The following is a 15729-nucleotide window of genomic DNA, read 5'->3' as shown; positions in this document are numbered from 1 at the left end:
CCACATTGGGTAGATTCCCATAATAAACCAATGGAAGAATAGACATGAGTCGTATAAGATGGGGAGCAAATAAATGTAATGTAAAAATTTTAATGAGAGCAAGGATCCACTGGAGTACTTTAACAACCCACCCAAAATTTATTTTGAATGTACTAATTTATATACAAAGGTTCATAGATTTAGAACTGAAAGGGTCCTTCAAAACAATTTAGTTCAGTCCTCTTCTTTTACAATAGAGAAAATTCAAGTCAAAAAAGTGCCAGTGGACTCTCCAAGATCACACAGTAGTATGTGACTGAGATAGAATTTGAGCATAAATCCTTGATTACAAAACCAGTGATGTTTCCATTATATAACACTGCTTATATGGTCTACCCATTAGAATGTAAGGGCTTTTTTCATTTTTGTTTATGTAACCATCAGCATATTGCACAATGCTTAGTACCTAGTAGACACTTAATAAATGTTTATTGATTGATATACAACTTGAACTCAATATCTGAGCTCAAAATTTGTTTCCTACCCTACTACATTATGAATAATCAAAAAGCATCTATTAGTGGGGTTATTTTCCTGCCTAAACAACGCAAAAATATACAATGCATATTCACTAGTCCAGCTCCCATTTTTACAGCACTATTCAGAACATTAGTCCCTCTATAACTGATCGAGCAGATTTAAGAATTTTTCCTTCCAGATTAGGACAAAGCCCCTCCTTTAATTACTCCCCATATTTTCTGTAAAACAATCCATGATGTGAGACACAAGGGGAAAAGGGAGATAGAAAAGGAAAGCTCTGTAATGCCTCTAAACCTAGCCAGTTATTTTGAAAAGGGGTGTACAAAGTGACTTAAGTAATATTACTGGCTTTCTAATCAAATTATAATTATCCCTTATAAAGTCCCATATCCACATTGAACTCAGACTCTTAAGTAGAAAGTGAGAAAGAATAGGATCACTTCTGATCAAATCATAAATATCACCTATAAAGTTCCTTATCCAATTTAATAATTTCTATTCATTGGTAGATAGAATACATTTAGTGTAAAAACAAAAAGACTCATAGAACTCACACCTTAAGAGTTTTTTAAAGAATACCTATACACAGCCCAAGCAGATTTTTTGTACAATCAAATGCTCGAAGAAGCCACTGGGATGAACTTTCTACTTACTAGAGGAATATTGTCATGCTTCAGGACAGACAAGTGTCCTAATTTAAAGGTCTGAGGCACTGCTTCTAAATCAAATGACTCAAAGCCTTCATTACCGAGAGTGTTGGATTTCACAAACGGATGACATCACCCACTGTTCAGATTTACAAAGGACTTAAGAAAGGCACAATCCTTCAGCAAGGAGGGCACCCCAGACATTAGCCACTGCATTTAGAGCATTTATCATGTCATACAAATACATGTCAAGATAAAAATGGAAAATGCGTAACTATAACTTGATTGTCAATGAAATGTAGAGTAAACAAATAACAAAATGAAACATAAAATGTATCTACAATCAATCAGAAATTTAGTATGGAATTTTAAAATTATAGAAAAATGTATTCAAAAGGGAATAATCATAATTCAAGGCATTCTGTGAACTAACTTTTAAAACTGAAATATTAGTTTTAAACAAAATAGTAGCCCTGCAGTCATTTCTATGTAAAATAACTAACAGCACATAGACTGTGTGCCAATTATAAATGAATAGTACAATTTACAATCAAACTGATTATCATATTTTATAATTAATAAGCTGATTTTAATACTATTAGTAGTGACTTTTAAATACAATAGTTTGTTTTGTTTTGTTTTGTTTTGTTTAGAAAACATAAGTTTCAGTATACAAATGAATGAGATTATTTCAATGAAATGAAATGAGGACCTATGACTTCACTTTATGGATCATCTCCATTGGTAGGGATCAGGGCTTTAAAATTTTTTTCCACTCACAACCCCTTTTCACCCCCAAAATTTTTACATGACCCTGAGTATATATAAAATAATATATAATAAGTAAATAAATCACACATTTACTGATAATAAATCATAAATTCACGACCCCCATATTTAGTTATGAGACTCCATATAGGATAGCGGACCACTACTTAAGAAGCTGAAGTATAGCTCATCATCAAACACTGTTTTTCCATACTATACTCCCATGACTCTGCCAAACCTGTCATGCTATGGGACTTCATTTGCTTTCCAACACCATGTAGCTACCAGAGACTCAGTGGTGGTTAGACGGGGATTTCTAATTTAGTTTAATGTAAGCCAATCCAAAAATCATATCACTCTGCTTTCTTCAAGTTCTATAATGTCACTATGTAAGAGGGATTTTGCTACCAAAAAAAAAAAAAACATTTCATTTTACTTTATTTCACTGATTGCCATACACAAAGATTTCAACTCCTAGTGGCCAACGTACTGGTGATGGGAAGTATATTAAGGAGAGGACCTATGAAAGGCATACTAACAAAATAAGAGTGTTTCTGTGTGGTACGTGTAAATATTCAATTAGTCTCTTTAGGAGCAGTAGAAAAAAAATTAAGCAAGTAACCTCAAGAAGTAACTTGACCTTCCTTAAAATCCAATCATTTTCTTTTTTCTTACCCCGAAATAGAAAGGGAAAGGAGTCATTCAGTTCCCTGAAGGTCTGAATATCACATTATTTGCATAGTATATTACAAGAATTTATCATGGAAAAGTCTAGCTTTGCTTGTAATTAAAATAAATCAAGCATAGGAAAGACTAGGTATTAAAAGGCCAGTCTGTAATTCTGAGACCCACACCTGACAGAATACAATTGAAAGTAGGATCCCACAGGTGCTCTTTCTTTATTTGCTCTTGCACAGAAGAATTATTTGTCATTAAAGAAAATATCTAAGTGCTTTACAATTATATTCTTGTGCCACTAGCTAAGTTGGTCTATGTAGAAAAGGAACAAGTATTGTAAGACCAGGCTACAATGAAAATAGATATGCTAGAACTAAGAAATGCTTCTAAGGCATGCCTATAATAGAAAAATGGGAAATGTCAATGCTATACATGCAATCTGCGATTTGAAATACACTGATAAATTATTTGATGCTGAGCAGTAAAGAGGTTTTTGCTTTGTTTTATTTCAAAAGAAGTTCAGCTTTTCCCTTTTGGTATTGTTTCTTGCTTAGAAAAGATGATTTTATGTTTCTGGGTGTTTTTTCTCCCTTTTTCTCTATCTTATAGTGTAGCTGAGCAGGAATTTACATGTTTTGTTTGCTTTTTTCTTCTGAGGCCTAAGAGATACAGAAACTCTCTTATTTATTCTACCCAATCAGGACATCCATAATATCCCGGAAAGACCACTGTTAAAGAGGACCCTGGAAATATTTTTTACTACTCAGTCCAATCTTCCCCAAAATACTTTCACTAGTATATGGCTATAATGTAATGTAATGGGATATTATTGTACTATAAGAAATGATGATTTGGGATTTTGGGATGATTTCAGAAAAACCTAGAATGATATATTTATTCAGGTAAAGGTTATAGTACATGGTTCTAAAGTCTCTTCCCACACTGATTGGAATGCTAAGATTTCAAAATGCAAGATTTTATTAAGGTTTGATTTTATTACAGTTGGAAATCAAGTTTTCTTTACCAAAAAGAAGTAAGAACCCTACACAAATACAGTCTCTATGAGTTGCTGTACTCAAAAAAAAGAAAAAAAAAAGAATTCACCACCATGAACTTAGGTTTTATCACTAGGCTTTGTGTATTTTTAGTTTGGTAAGACTAGCTGCAGTTTGCTTTTCAAGTACATCATTGTCTGATAGAATACAGGGATCATTTCTACTTTACAATGAGTACAAGAACTATGGAAGAAAAATAAAAGTATATGCAAAAAGAAAAAAAAGAAACTAATTAAAACTATTAAACATGATACGTGTTTACATTTTCCGCTGAGATGAAGGGAATGTACAACTAGTTTAATCAAGGAACAAATGAGAGAAAATAAAATAAAAGATGAGCTAGTACACTATCTTTCTGGGAACAAATGTAAGCATCTCAATACCCCATTTGTCTCCGGTTTTCTTCCTTCACCTTTTCTCAAAGTCCATTATGGCCTGAGGCATTGTTCAGCTGGCAGCGAGATATTTTTTCTACCAAACACAATTATCACTGAGGTCCACTGGGTTATCCTTTCCCAAATTAATTGTAAGGAAAACTTATAAGTAAGGATATATTCTAGATAAATTCCAATATATTCTAAGGATATAACCCCTTCTGAAGTTTTTTTATAGAGAATGTACATTCTTTGATTGAAGGCAGGGATTGTTTTGGTTTATCTTTTTGTCTTCAAAACTTAGCACAATGCCTGGCACATTATTAGTGCTTAATAAATATTTGTTGATTATTAGTATAGGATGGAGATGATCAAGGACTTTTTTGAAGGTCTCACCAGATAAGTACAAGGTGCAAAGACTCCCATTATGGACCCAGTGATGATCTATAAGTCTATGTTAAAAGGATTAGGTTCTCACTCAAGTACTTTTTTTTCCTATTAAATCCCAGAGAGTTGAATTCATGGATATTTCAAAATGTGAAATAATTTTACTCAGTTTCTCTCTTGGACACCTTTTAATCATCCATTTCTTATTTGTTCATAACACTGCTTTTTCTTGTCTTGTCACTGCTTTCTTAAAATCCTTCTGATTCTATGTTGCCCATTCTTAATACTCCTTCTTTATCCCATATTCTTTCAACATTTTTCTCCTAACTCTATTTATTTGCATGAAAGGATTACTCTGGACACAGGATCTCTCATCAATGCAGGAATAAGATAAAATCTATATATATTAAATCCTCACTGAAGAATGGAAAAATTACATTAACCACTCTTAGTGCTGGCTAATACCTCTTCAACAAGGGATGGAATGTATTCATCAGATGCTCAAGAGTACTGCTATAGTTTGAGGGAAACTTGAATCTGGGCTATTCCAAGTCATCAGCTAGTCCTCTACCCACTATGCTATGCTGCCTCTTAAATTCAAAGGATGGAATTGAAGATTTTTAAAGGCTTTAATATGTGTTGGGGAAAACAGATGCTTTATTTTAAAATGTTAACACATTATTAACAAAATGTTACAATTAATATTAAATGTGTTGAAACTATTTAATTACTAAATATTTTATGACTGTTTGGGGGCAGGAAACTCTTCACTTAATTAGTTGTATATTCTAGAAATCCCAGAGTGCATGCTGAAGTAGCTAAACATACTGACTGAGAATAGGATTTGAGCCCAGGAAAGAAAAAGACTTTTTTTTTTTCAAATTATAGCTTATTGTAATTTTTTTTAATACAGAATTCTCCCAATTACTGCAATTCAAGCTGAAAAAGTAGTTTCAGAAATTTTCTCTTTGCATTTTCATACAATTAAAGATAGCATCAAAATGAAATATTTTACTGTGTTACAAGAAATGAGATCTCTGAATAAAATCATTGTGAGCCCTGCATTGCCATCTTACTTGACTAGAAAGTTTAGAAGCTTCCACAGCATGCTCAAAATCCGGCCTTCCGATTACAGCTGGTTCTTTATTCATTTCTCCTTTTCCTTTCCTGTATTCAGCCTAAAATGAAGAAACCAAAGAATTAGGATCATTTCTGTTTACAGAGAAAACCTGTGCTTGTGCTTTTTTACAAAAAAGAAAAACTACAATTTGACACTAAAACAATAACCATTAAAATAGGATTGGATTTTAAAAAAAACAATAAAAAATAAAACATAAAGGCTATTAAAATTAATTTAATTTTAAATCATCAAGTCCAGTAATCCTTTTTAACATATTATGCATTTTATGACTATGTGTATAAAAGGTGGAAAATTATAGTAATTATCAAGATAAATAACCTTTTGTGTTGGCAGGAAATCTATATGGCTATATCCACTCACAGAAACTGGCATAGTTGAAATGGTTAACCAGATGAACTCAATTAAATGATAGTTGTTCTTATATGGGTGGAGAAAAGAAGAAATTTGAAGGAGAGTTTTGTCTATTTGACAGCAAATGATTTTTTTTTTTACCATTTAATCAGTTGTTTATAAGAGAAAAAAATAATTTGGCAAAGACAAATTTCTTTAAAACAGAAGAATTTTTAAATTTAAATTTAAAGACCTTTAAAACAGGACTTGAAGAAAAATGAAAATGTTCTGAAAAGGACAGGAGGAAAGGACAGGATTAATACAACTAAGGGTATACAATCTATTTCAGAGAACACTATGGAATCTACTTGAATATCAAGGAGTGTGGATATGATCTCTACAACTACATATTTCCCTTCTTTGAGCTCTAGCTGAAAATACTTGCAAAGTTCTGTATTAAAAATTGATTAGTATATATAACCAGATGGTTAAATATGGCACTAAAATATATTTTAGAACCTGAATAATACAAGTATTTAACACTGAACAAAATAACCAGATAATTTACAAATGGCTATTCTTTATTACTAAATTTACTAAAATTACTAAAATATCATTAAAACAATCATTAATATAATTACTATTGAAATATTACTAAAATACTACACAATTGGAATAGTAATTCTAGGATATATATAGGGGAAATTATTTCAGCTTTAGAATGACAAAAGGCGAATTACATTGCTAATGATCTTGGAGACTTGGGTTGCCATCTTGATGTCTGATCTGTCAATCCCTGCATTGTATTTATGATTGTCCTCTGTATCCTTCCTGTAAGAAATCTGATTTAAGACAAAATTTAATTAATAAATACATTCATGCATCATCATTGTCATAATAACTAACATTTATATACTGCTTTAAGGTTTGAAAAATGCTTTCTTCATGAGAAACTCTTGAAGTCAGTATTGCTAGTAGAGTTATGCCATTTTACAAATAAACCGAGGCTTTAAAAGTATAAATTACTTGCCAAAACTCAGAGTCACTCCAGCTCAGAGCTAGCATTCAAGATCCATTCCTTGGTAGTCCAAGTCTAATGTTCTTATTTAAGTAACCACGTAACATCATATTCACAATGAATGCATAGAGATTAATATTTTGATAATAGACTCTCCATCTTCACTCATTTTTGTTTTAGATCAATTATTTATTGGATTATATTGGCTTTCTCAAAGAGTCTGATCTAAAGGAGTTCAGACATTTCCTTAAAGTTGCTTTTGTACTGAGTTTGGAACATTTCTATATCCAAGCATCACAACTAAGGAAATCACTATAAAAATAACTACAGTGAGCACATGTACAGGTATGGGGATGGGTGTATTAGTGTGTGTACATGGGACAGATAGTTTACACAATGGATAAAATGAGTTCAAAGTGTTGGAGTAACTTAAACCCTCTTTGCCTCAGTTTCCCTATCTGCTAAATAATCTGGAGAAGAAAATAGAAAATTGTCCCAGTATCTCTGCCAAGAAAACTTCAAATGGAATCAGAGTCAGACATGACTGAAAAATATCAACAAAGCTTAAAAGTTTTCAAAAACAGTCCTAACAAAAGAATGTGTTTCTCATCAGTGACTTACCCTATGCAATTTCAGAAAGGGTTGTCCCTAGAAGGTTAGGCACATGTGAAGTATTTTACCTGGATCAGTTTTATAGGACTGCCTACTAAGAGACAGAGAGGAACAGTCATCTGCACCAAGATTAGATAACAATAGCATCATGAGCATTTTCAGGTTTGAACACATGCAAAGCATTTTTATTTCTTTTGATCCTCATAACAACCTGATATTATTATGCTATTATTATCCCCATTTTACAGATGAAGAAACTGAGGTTGAGAAAGTGACATGGCCAGGATCACAAAGCTAGTAAGTATCTAAGAAATTATTTGAACCCCAAACTCCCTGACTTCAGGTCCTGTGCTCCCCTACATCAGTCACCCACCTGGTTGGAGTAACCAACATCAATGAAATTATGGAAAATTTTAATATTAAGGTAGTAAAATAAATAACAACCATAAGCTGGATAGTAAAAGAAAAAATCCTTCTTCATATTTCAAAGCATAGCAGGTGGTACACAGCAAGAACAGCAAGAAGGATTAATGAGGGCTTAGAGAAGGATGCTAGTTTCACTAATTGACAGAATTACTTCCTAGACAACATTCATGTACCTATTTATCTGTCACTTTCAGCTAGCTCATGATTACATTGTTTAAAAACAATCATATTTTTCTTGTGCCTTTCAAAATCAAAGATAATATTTGGAACATCAAGTTTTACAAAGGGTCAATGTTGAAAAATCATCCATGCATATATTTTCAAAATAAAAAACTTTAAGAAAAAAATTGTAAAAAAAAATCAAAGAAGGCATAAAGAACTGAAACAACATTCAAATCAGTTTCAATTTCACTTCTGTTTTCTCCTTTCATTATCTGCTCTAACTTTCTTTGGCTTCAATATGAGAAACACATTTATATAATAAAAAGAATTTGCTACAATATTTTCTTTCTCAAGTTTTGAGACTAAGTTGAGTAGTAAAGGTACTATTTTTCTAAAAATTTTGATAAAACTCACCTGTAAATCCACTATGACTAGAACTCCCCCTCACTCTGGCAGTTTCTTTTATTTTTTTTTTACCACTAATTCAGTATTTAAACTGGGATGTCTAATTCGTGTCCTGTTCACTCTAATTCATGCATATAATAATGAATTTTATAGTAGAAGCCTTAACTTGGGATCCAGGGACCCAGATTCTATGGAGCCCATGAAGTTGGATGGGGGAAAATTACATCTTCATTGTCCTTAATTAAATTTAGTACTTCCTTTAAGTATGAAGACAGGCAACAGACATTCTGAGAAGGGGTCCATGGACTTCATCAAGGTTTTCATGACACACACAAAAAGATTAAGAACCAACATCTTAAAATTAAATGAATTTTTAAAGAACAAATTTAATCATGGACCTCACCTAAGAATTTCCCTTGAGTATAATTTAAATGAGTGTGTCTTTTCTTTCAATATTCAGACATTTACCTGTTCCACTCTCACACATACTGAGTAATGAAATTATTAGATTGGAAAATGAACTAGAAAATAATTTTTCTTTGTGTGGTGGAGTTTAAGCCTCCTATCATTCAACAAGGCCACTTTAGAGTGCTGGAGAACTAATAGTAGAGATGATAATAAAGCAGTCTCAGCCTGTATTGAGTCAAACTTAGGCTGTATAAACTATGGATTCTCAGGTGAAAGCTGATCCAAAATTATTACCCACTTCCCAGACTAAATGCTTCCAGGTTATTACATTCATAGGAAAATTGTAGGTTGGGGGAAAGGCCATTTTGTTAGACAAAAAAAAAGTAGGGGGAAAAGAAAATGGAAACCTTTACGATTTGAAACCTATGCTTTCTATAAGCTTATCTAATGATATACTGGTTGATGTAATGACCACATAAAGAGAGGTGAACCCCACAAAGGCAGCAGGAGCATAGATCATGAACAGTGTCCCGCCATCCATGTAAATCACAAATTAAAGGCCAGCACTTGTGGTTCAAAATAGATATTAAGACTGAAGTGAAGGCTGCATTCAAACCCAAGGAAAAACCACAGAGTCTCAGAGGAACAAGGTGAATAAAGAGTAACTACTCATTATTTCCATGTGCTACTACCATGGTTCATGAAATAAAGGCTCATTGCTAGTTTCATAGAAAGCATAGGATAATGACAACCTTTTATTTTTCACCCTTTGCAGAGATGGCTGAAGGTAGGTCTACAGCAATATGTTTCTGCAAGTGAATTATTTGTCTTCCCACTTCCCCCCACCTTTGACACCATAACCCAGAGCACCTATTACTTACATTGGAGAGAAAGTCATCTAACATTTTACAAATGTCTGCAGTATGTATTTGTTCCATCCTGAGACCTGTCATACTCCAGTGAGAATAAAAATGTTAGTCGTCAGAACAGTAGTTTGTCAGAGGTAAGCCCAGGAAAGAAAAAATATGTTTCCTATTTCCTCAGTCACCTCAATGCTTCGAAACTGACCCTTCCCACTGAGACAACTGTCTGGCCTCTTTTATACAGATGCTATCTTATCCTGTCTACTATAATGCTTTTTATAGTATTAGGTTTCAAATTTAATGAAAGGGGAGGAGAGAAAGCAAGAGCATCTGAAAAGTTTCTTAAGACCAATAAGCTAGAATAAAATAAGCAAGCTAAGGACTCAATGGTTGGAGATTTAATTTTCCATAGCTCTAATTAACGAGTGGAATCATATATAGTTGATGCTGACCTATTGGTGGCAAGATGACAAAGAAAAGCACAATGACCAGACTTCCTTTGTGCCCATAGTAGTCATAATTCATTTGTCACCCCTTTCTCTTGCCCATTTGTCCAACAACAACAATAACAAAAATGTATCAAAAAAATTTTAAAAGCACTCAAATTACCTTCCAATTTTACATATATAAGAAGTGAATTCTAAATGTGACGAAAACTATCAGAGAACATAAAAATAGTCTAAAAATATATGAAATATTCAAAACAAAGAAAAGAAATAGGTTAAAAGATTATCACTTTAAAAAAAAAGGTGAAAAGGAACTTGGCTCTCTGCTCTTCAGAATAAATGAGGAATACTTTTGCTCTTTAGCTTCTTCAATATTGAACTGAGGAAGCATCAGTCACTATAGACAGCATACTTTTATTGAGTAGCATTACCTATGAGAAGTCTTTTTGAAAATGATCAATTCAATGAATTTAGTAAATTATTAACCATCTTCCAGCTACATTCTATCAAGTTGCTATAATACTTTAATAAAATGGTAAACCAAAGATGAGAGATTTTCCTGTATTACTCTCAAAAGACCATCCCCCCATAAATAAGAGAAAGGTAATAAGAACTATATCACATAAAGTTTTCTTCTCTCTCCTCTTCAATCCATCCTCCAACCAGCCACCAAACTGAAATGTCTAAATTATAGATATCATGTCTTTTAAGTGTCATTCTTATTCATTAAGAAGCTTCAATGGCTCTGTTGGCTTTCCAATAAGATAAACATTCTTCTGTTTAGCATTAAAGCTCATAATGTGACTTCAATCTGTCTAGACTGCCTCCCATCATATAATCTACATTTTAAACAAAATGCTCTGCTGTCCTAATAATTACATTTCCTACCTCCATATCTTTGAAAGGCCTGGATTCCTCTCCCTCCTAACCTTCTTCACTTGGAATTTCCAAATTCCTTCAAAGTTCAGTTCCATTGCTATCCAATTCAAAATCCTTGAAAAGCACCCCAAGTGCTTACTAGCCTCTTGCCCTCCCTGAAATTATTTTGTATTTACTTTTTATATGTTTTAGAATTTTTCTTTATTTAATCATGCTTTAAACCTTCTCCCCAGAAAATAAGGTGCTTAAAAATAGAGATTATTTTATTTTTGTATTTCTAGTGACTAGCACAGTGTCTGATACATAATGAATAAATGAGGTAGAGAAGGAAAAGAAGGGAATACTCATTTAGGTGGGACCTATAAACCAAATACTGTGCCAAGAACTTTTTACAAATATTGCCATTTGATCCTCACAACAACCCTGCAGGAAAGGTACTATTATTATCTTCATTTTTATAGATAAGGAAACTGAAGTAAACAAAGACCGTGTCTGCAGCTAAATTTTAACTCAGATTTTAACTTCAGGCCTAGTGTTCTATCTGCTAATCAACAAGAATGAACAAATGGATGAAAAAGCATTAATTAGTGCTTACTATGTACCAGGCTCTGTGTAAAGTATGTAAATAGGGAAACAAATAAAAAAAAAAAAAAATAACAAGATAATTCCACTTTCACGATTACATTCTAACACAAAATATTAACACTTATGTGTTTTTTTTTATAAAAGCATGGTGGTCAAGGAGGGATATTTAGAAATGGTGTTTAGAGTCATAGGAAAATAAATTCCTTTCAGGAATGAGAATGCTGATTGAATTTACTTCTTCAGTTAAAGATAGAAAGCAAGGGGTAAGGATGAGTAGTAAAAAGGGTGTGTGGAATGTCACAAATACCTGAGAGCCATTATGTCATGGAACTAGGTCACAGATATATATGATGAGTACTCATCAATCAGAATTTGTGGATCCCAAAGTAGGCTCTGAAGTAAATGATTAAAAATGCTTATTGATCCAATAAACTTGGGATGGAAAGTGCCATTCACATTTAGAGAAAGAACTATTGAGACTGAATGTGGATCAAAGCATAGCATTTTCACATTTTTGTTGTTGTTTACTTGTATTATTTTTTTCTCTCGTGGTTTTTTCCCCCTTTTTATCTGATTTTTTCTTGTACAGCATAAGGAATATGGAAATATATTTAGAAGAATTGCACATGCTTAACCTATATTGGATTACCTACTGTCTTGGGAGGAGAAGGGAAGGGAGGCAGAAAAACTTGGAACAGAAGACTTTGCAGAGGTAAATGCTGAAAACACATATGTATGTATGTGGAAAAAATAAAATGCTATTGGAAAAAATATGCTTGTTGATCCTATACTTAGGTAAGCTTCAAATGGATGTGTAACTTAAATAAAAAGTTCATATATTAATGGGAAAGGATTAGTGAGGAAAAGATTACCTTTCAGGATTACAGATACAGAACAGTTTATGACCCAATAATAGAGAGGATCACAGAAGATAAAATGATTTTGATTACATTGAGTTTTAACTATTTTGCATAAACAAAAGTAAGGCAGCCTAGATTAGATAAGTAACAATTGTTTGAAATTGGGGAAATAATCAGAAAAAATCAGCAAGTTTCTCTAACAAAAAATGAATATCATTCTCTAGTTAGTAAATGATCAATGGATAAGAAAAGAGAGAGTTTTAAAGGGAAGAAAATCAAACTATCCATAATTATTTGAATTATTTGGATTCGAATCACTAAGTAGAGGAATACAAAACAACTCTGAGCTTCTTCCTCAGCACTCATTAGGTTAGAAAGGCAGGGGAGAGGCCAAAATGTGCAAAAATGTTTGTAGCAGCTCTTTCTGTGGTAGCAAAGAACTGGAAAATGAGTAGATGCCCACCAATTGGGGAATGGCTGAACAAGTTGCAGTGCCTGAAGGTAATGGAATATAAAAAATGATGAACAAACTGATTTTAGGAAGGCCTGGAAAGATTAATATGAATTGATGCTGAGTGAAACAAGCAGAACCAGAAATACATTGTACATAATAACATCAAGGATGACCATGAAAGATTTGGTTCTTCTCAGTACTTCAGTGATCCAAAGCAGTCCCAATAGACTTTGAACACAAAATGCCATCCATAGCCAGAAAAACAACTAAGGAAACTGAATGTAAATCAATACATGCTATGTTCACTTCTTTTTCTGTTTTTTTATTATCTCTCCCATTTTCCTTTTTGCTCTGATTTTTCTCTCCCACCATGATTCATAAAATTATGTACAATAAAAATAAATAAATTTACTAGAAAAAAAAAGAAAAAAGTTGCAGGAAGAAGGAAAATAATAAATGTTGAAGAAACCTGGGCCGGGGAGGTGGGGGGTGGGGGAGGAGGAGCAAAATTGTGAATTGCCCCAATCATTCTGGAAAGCAATTTGAAACTATCCCCCAAAAATGATTGCATTTTTTTGCTATAATAATACTGCTATTAGGCCTATAATCCAAAGAGATCAAAGAAAGAGGAAAGGATGTACATATACACAAACATTTACAGCAAATCTTTTAGTAAAGAAATGGAAAGTAAGAGGGTACCCATCACTTGGGGAACTACTGAACAAATCATGGCATATTAATCCAACAAAATATTATTATGCTAAAAGAAATGAAAAGAGGGATAACTTAAAAGAAATTTGGGGAGTATAAATTGATTAAGTTAATTGGACAGTTACAACAATTTATGCAATAAGAATTCTATAAAGGCATCCAACTTTGAAAGATGTAAGTTCTCTAATGCATGTAATGATCATTCAGTCACTATTCCAGAGGACCCATTGTTTAAAAATTGCTGGTTGGCTGATTGTTGTCCTTCATCTTTGACAAGGATCAAAATGACATCTCTATGTTAGAGTCAAGTTACAGTGTGTCCGACTGTGGCTGGTCAGACCAATACAAGCTCAGAATGCTCTGCCATATCTTGTACACAAATAGTGCCTATGAACATTTGGGACATACTCTAACTTTGTGCATCTCATGTTTTTGGGAGGCTAATTCAATTCTCCTTTGTTCATAGAGCACAGCACCTTTCCTGAGGAGGGCACACAATGTTTGGGCAGTCAAGTGACAGTGTCTCCCACACCATGCAATCAATTCTGAAGTTCCTAAGAGAGATCTTGAGACTGTCCCATCTCCTGACAGAAAGGTTACTGATTTAATATATAGGAAAAGATGCACATTTTTAGATATGTAGAATGTAGAGGTAAATCTTTCTTGATTATGAATATTTGTCACAAAAGTTTTTTTCTTTATTTTTTAAAATGTGATTTATTTATTTAGATTTTCTTTAAGAGACAACTGGAGTTAAGTGACTTGCCCAGAGTCATACAGCTAGTACATGTCAAATATCTGAAGCCAGATTTGAAGTTCCTCCTAGTTCCAGAGTAGTGCTCTATGCACTGTGCCATCTAACTACGCCTCTTTTTTTTTTTTTACTTTCTTGATGGAGACTGGAGGAAAGAAATATTTGTTCACTGAAAAATTAATGTAATTTAAAATGTTCTCAAAATGAACTGACTTTTAAATTAATAGGTTGTCAAAGCTTGTGAAATTTAAATTCTAAATAAGTTGTCTCTTCCTAGGTTGTGAAATTTAAATTAAATAAGTTGTTTCTTTATAAAAATATAAGAGCATTATGGAAACAAAATACTTTGATTCAATTTTTTAAAAAAAACAAAGGCATTCCTGTTTTTTTAGATTTAGATCTTGAAAAAAAGTAAGACTACAAAAAGTAAGATTTAGTATTTAAATGTCTTTTTAGATGAAATTCCTGTGATGAAGCAGTCATTCTGTATCATCAAATACTAGTTTCACTACTGAGAAATTGATAACATCCAAAATATTTTTTCCATTTTCTTGAAAATACAGAAATGGTGATATATTTTTTCAAAGGATATCTTTCTCAGAAAACTGATTTTTAAGTGAGTGTAGTTTGGAGAAGAAAAAAAGTAAATGCGAAGCAATTATTACAATATATTAAATATATTATCCTCTCTTTTTCATTGAACCTCTGATTTCCCTGGCAAAAAAAAAAACTCCCAAGTACTCCCTTTACTAATGTAGAACAGAACCTCCTCCAAATATTAGATACATAGTGTGATGTAGAATGGAAATGTCAAATGCCTGTGATGGATTGCATTTTCCAGGCAACCCAGATTAAAATGTAATCGGGAAATATTTAGCAAAAAATTTTAAAATATAATAAAACATAAACAAAATTTTAAATACAATAAAATATAGATAATTCTAATATGTTGTTTTCTAAATCCATGTGTATTCACATTGATCCTTATGTCAAATTTAGTAGTCCTTGAGCTTGATTCCATTGATTGAGATCACTAAGTTAAATGACTTATCCAGAATCTCACAGTCAATAATTATCTGAAGATTATGAGAATTGAATCCAAGTTTTCCTGGCTTCAGCCCTGTCTCTCTACTTTTTTCTATCTCTTAACTACATTTTAATTAGAAAATACCACCTCAATAAAAACTTTCAAGGGATTACAGAATTAGGCACATAGAAGGAACAACTAAATTTTAAAACCAGGGCTT

General features: G+C 32.6%; 1 protein-coding gene across 6 annotated transcripts in view; it reads right to left on the bottom strand.

The window, feature by feature from the left end:
* NEBL (nebulette) overlaps nucleotides 1-15729 on the bottom strand; it is a 450902-nt gene that overhangs the window by 95705 nt on the left and 339468 nt on the right. For 4 of the 6 annotated variants that reach the window (XM_031939884.1, XM_031939883.1, XM_012551250.3 and 1 more), the window contains 2 exons: nucleotides 6640-6741; nucleotides 5505-5606 (listed from right to left, as the gene is read on the bottom strand). The exons of 1 other annotated variant lie outside the window; for it this stretch is intronic. In XM_031939884.1, coding sequence (XP_031795744.1) covers nucleotides 5505-5606; nucleotides 6640-6741 — 204 coding nt within the window. Of the gene's footprint in view, nucleotides 1-5504; nucleotides 5607-6639; nucleotides 6742-7538; nucleotides 7724-15729 lie in introns of those variants that run through there. One more of the 6 variants, XM_031939886.1, reaches the window with a different exon arrangement.

Source organism: Sarcophilus harrisii, chromosome 5 (genome assembly GCF_902635505.1).
Source record: "Sarcophilus harrisii chromosome 5, mSarHar1.11, whole genome shotgun sequence".
NCBI classification, from domain to species: Eukaryota; Metazoa; Chordata; class Mammalia; order Dasyuromorphia; family Dasyuridae; genus Sarcophilus; species Sarcophilus harrisii.
The sequence above is the reverse complement of the archived record's forward strand: the minus strand, read 5'-3'. Positions and strand labels throughout refer to the sequence as shown.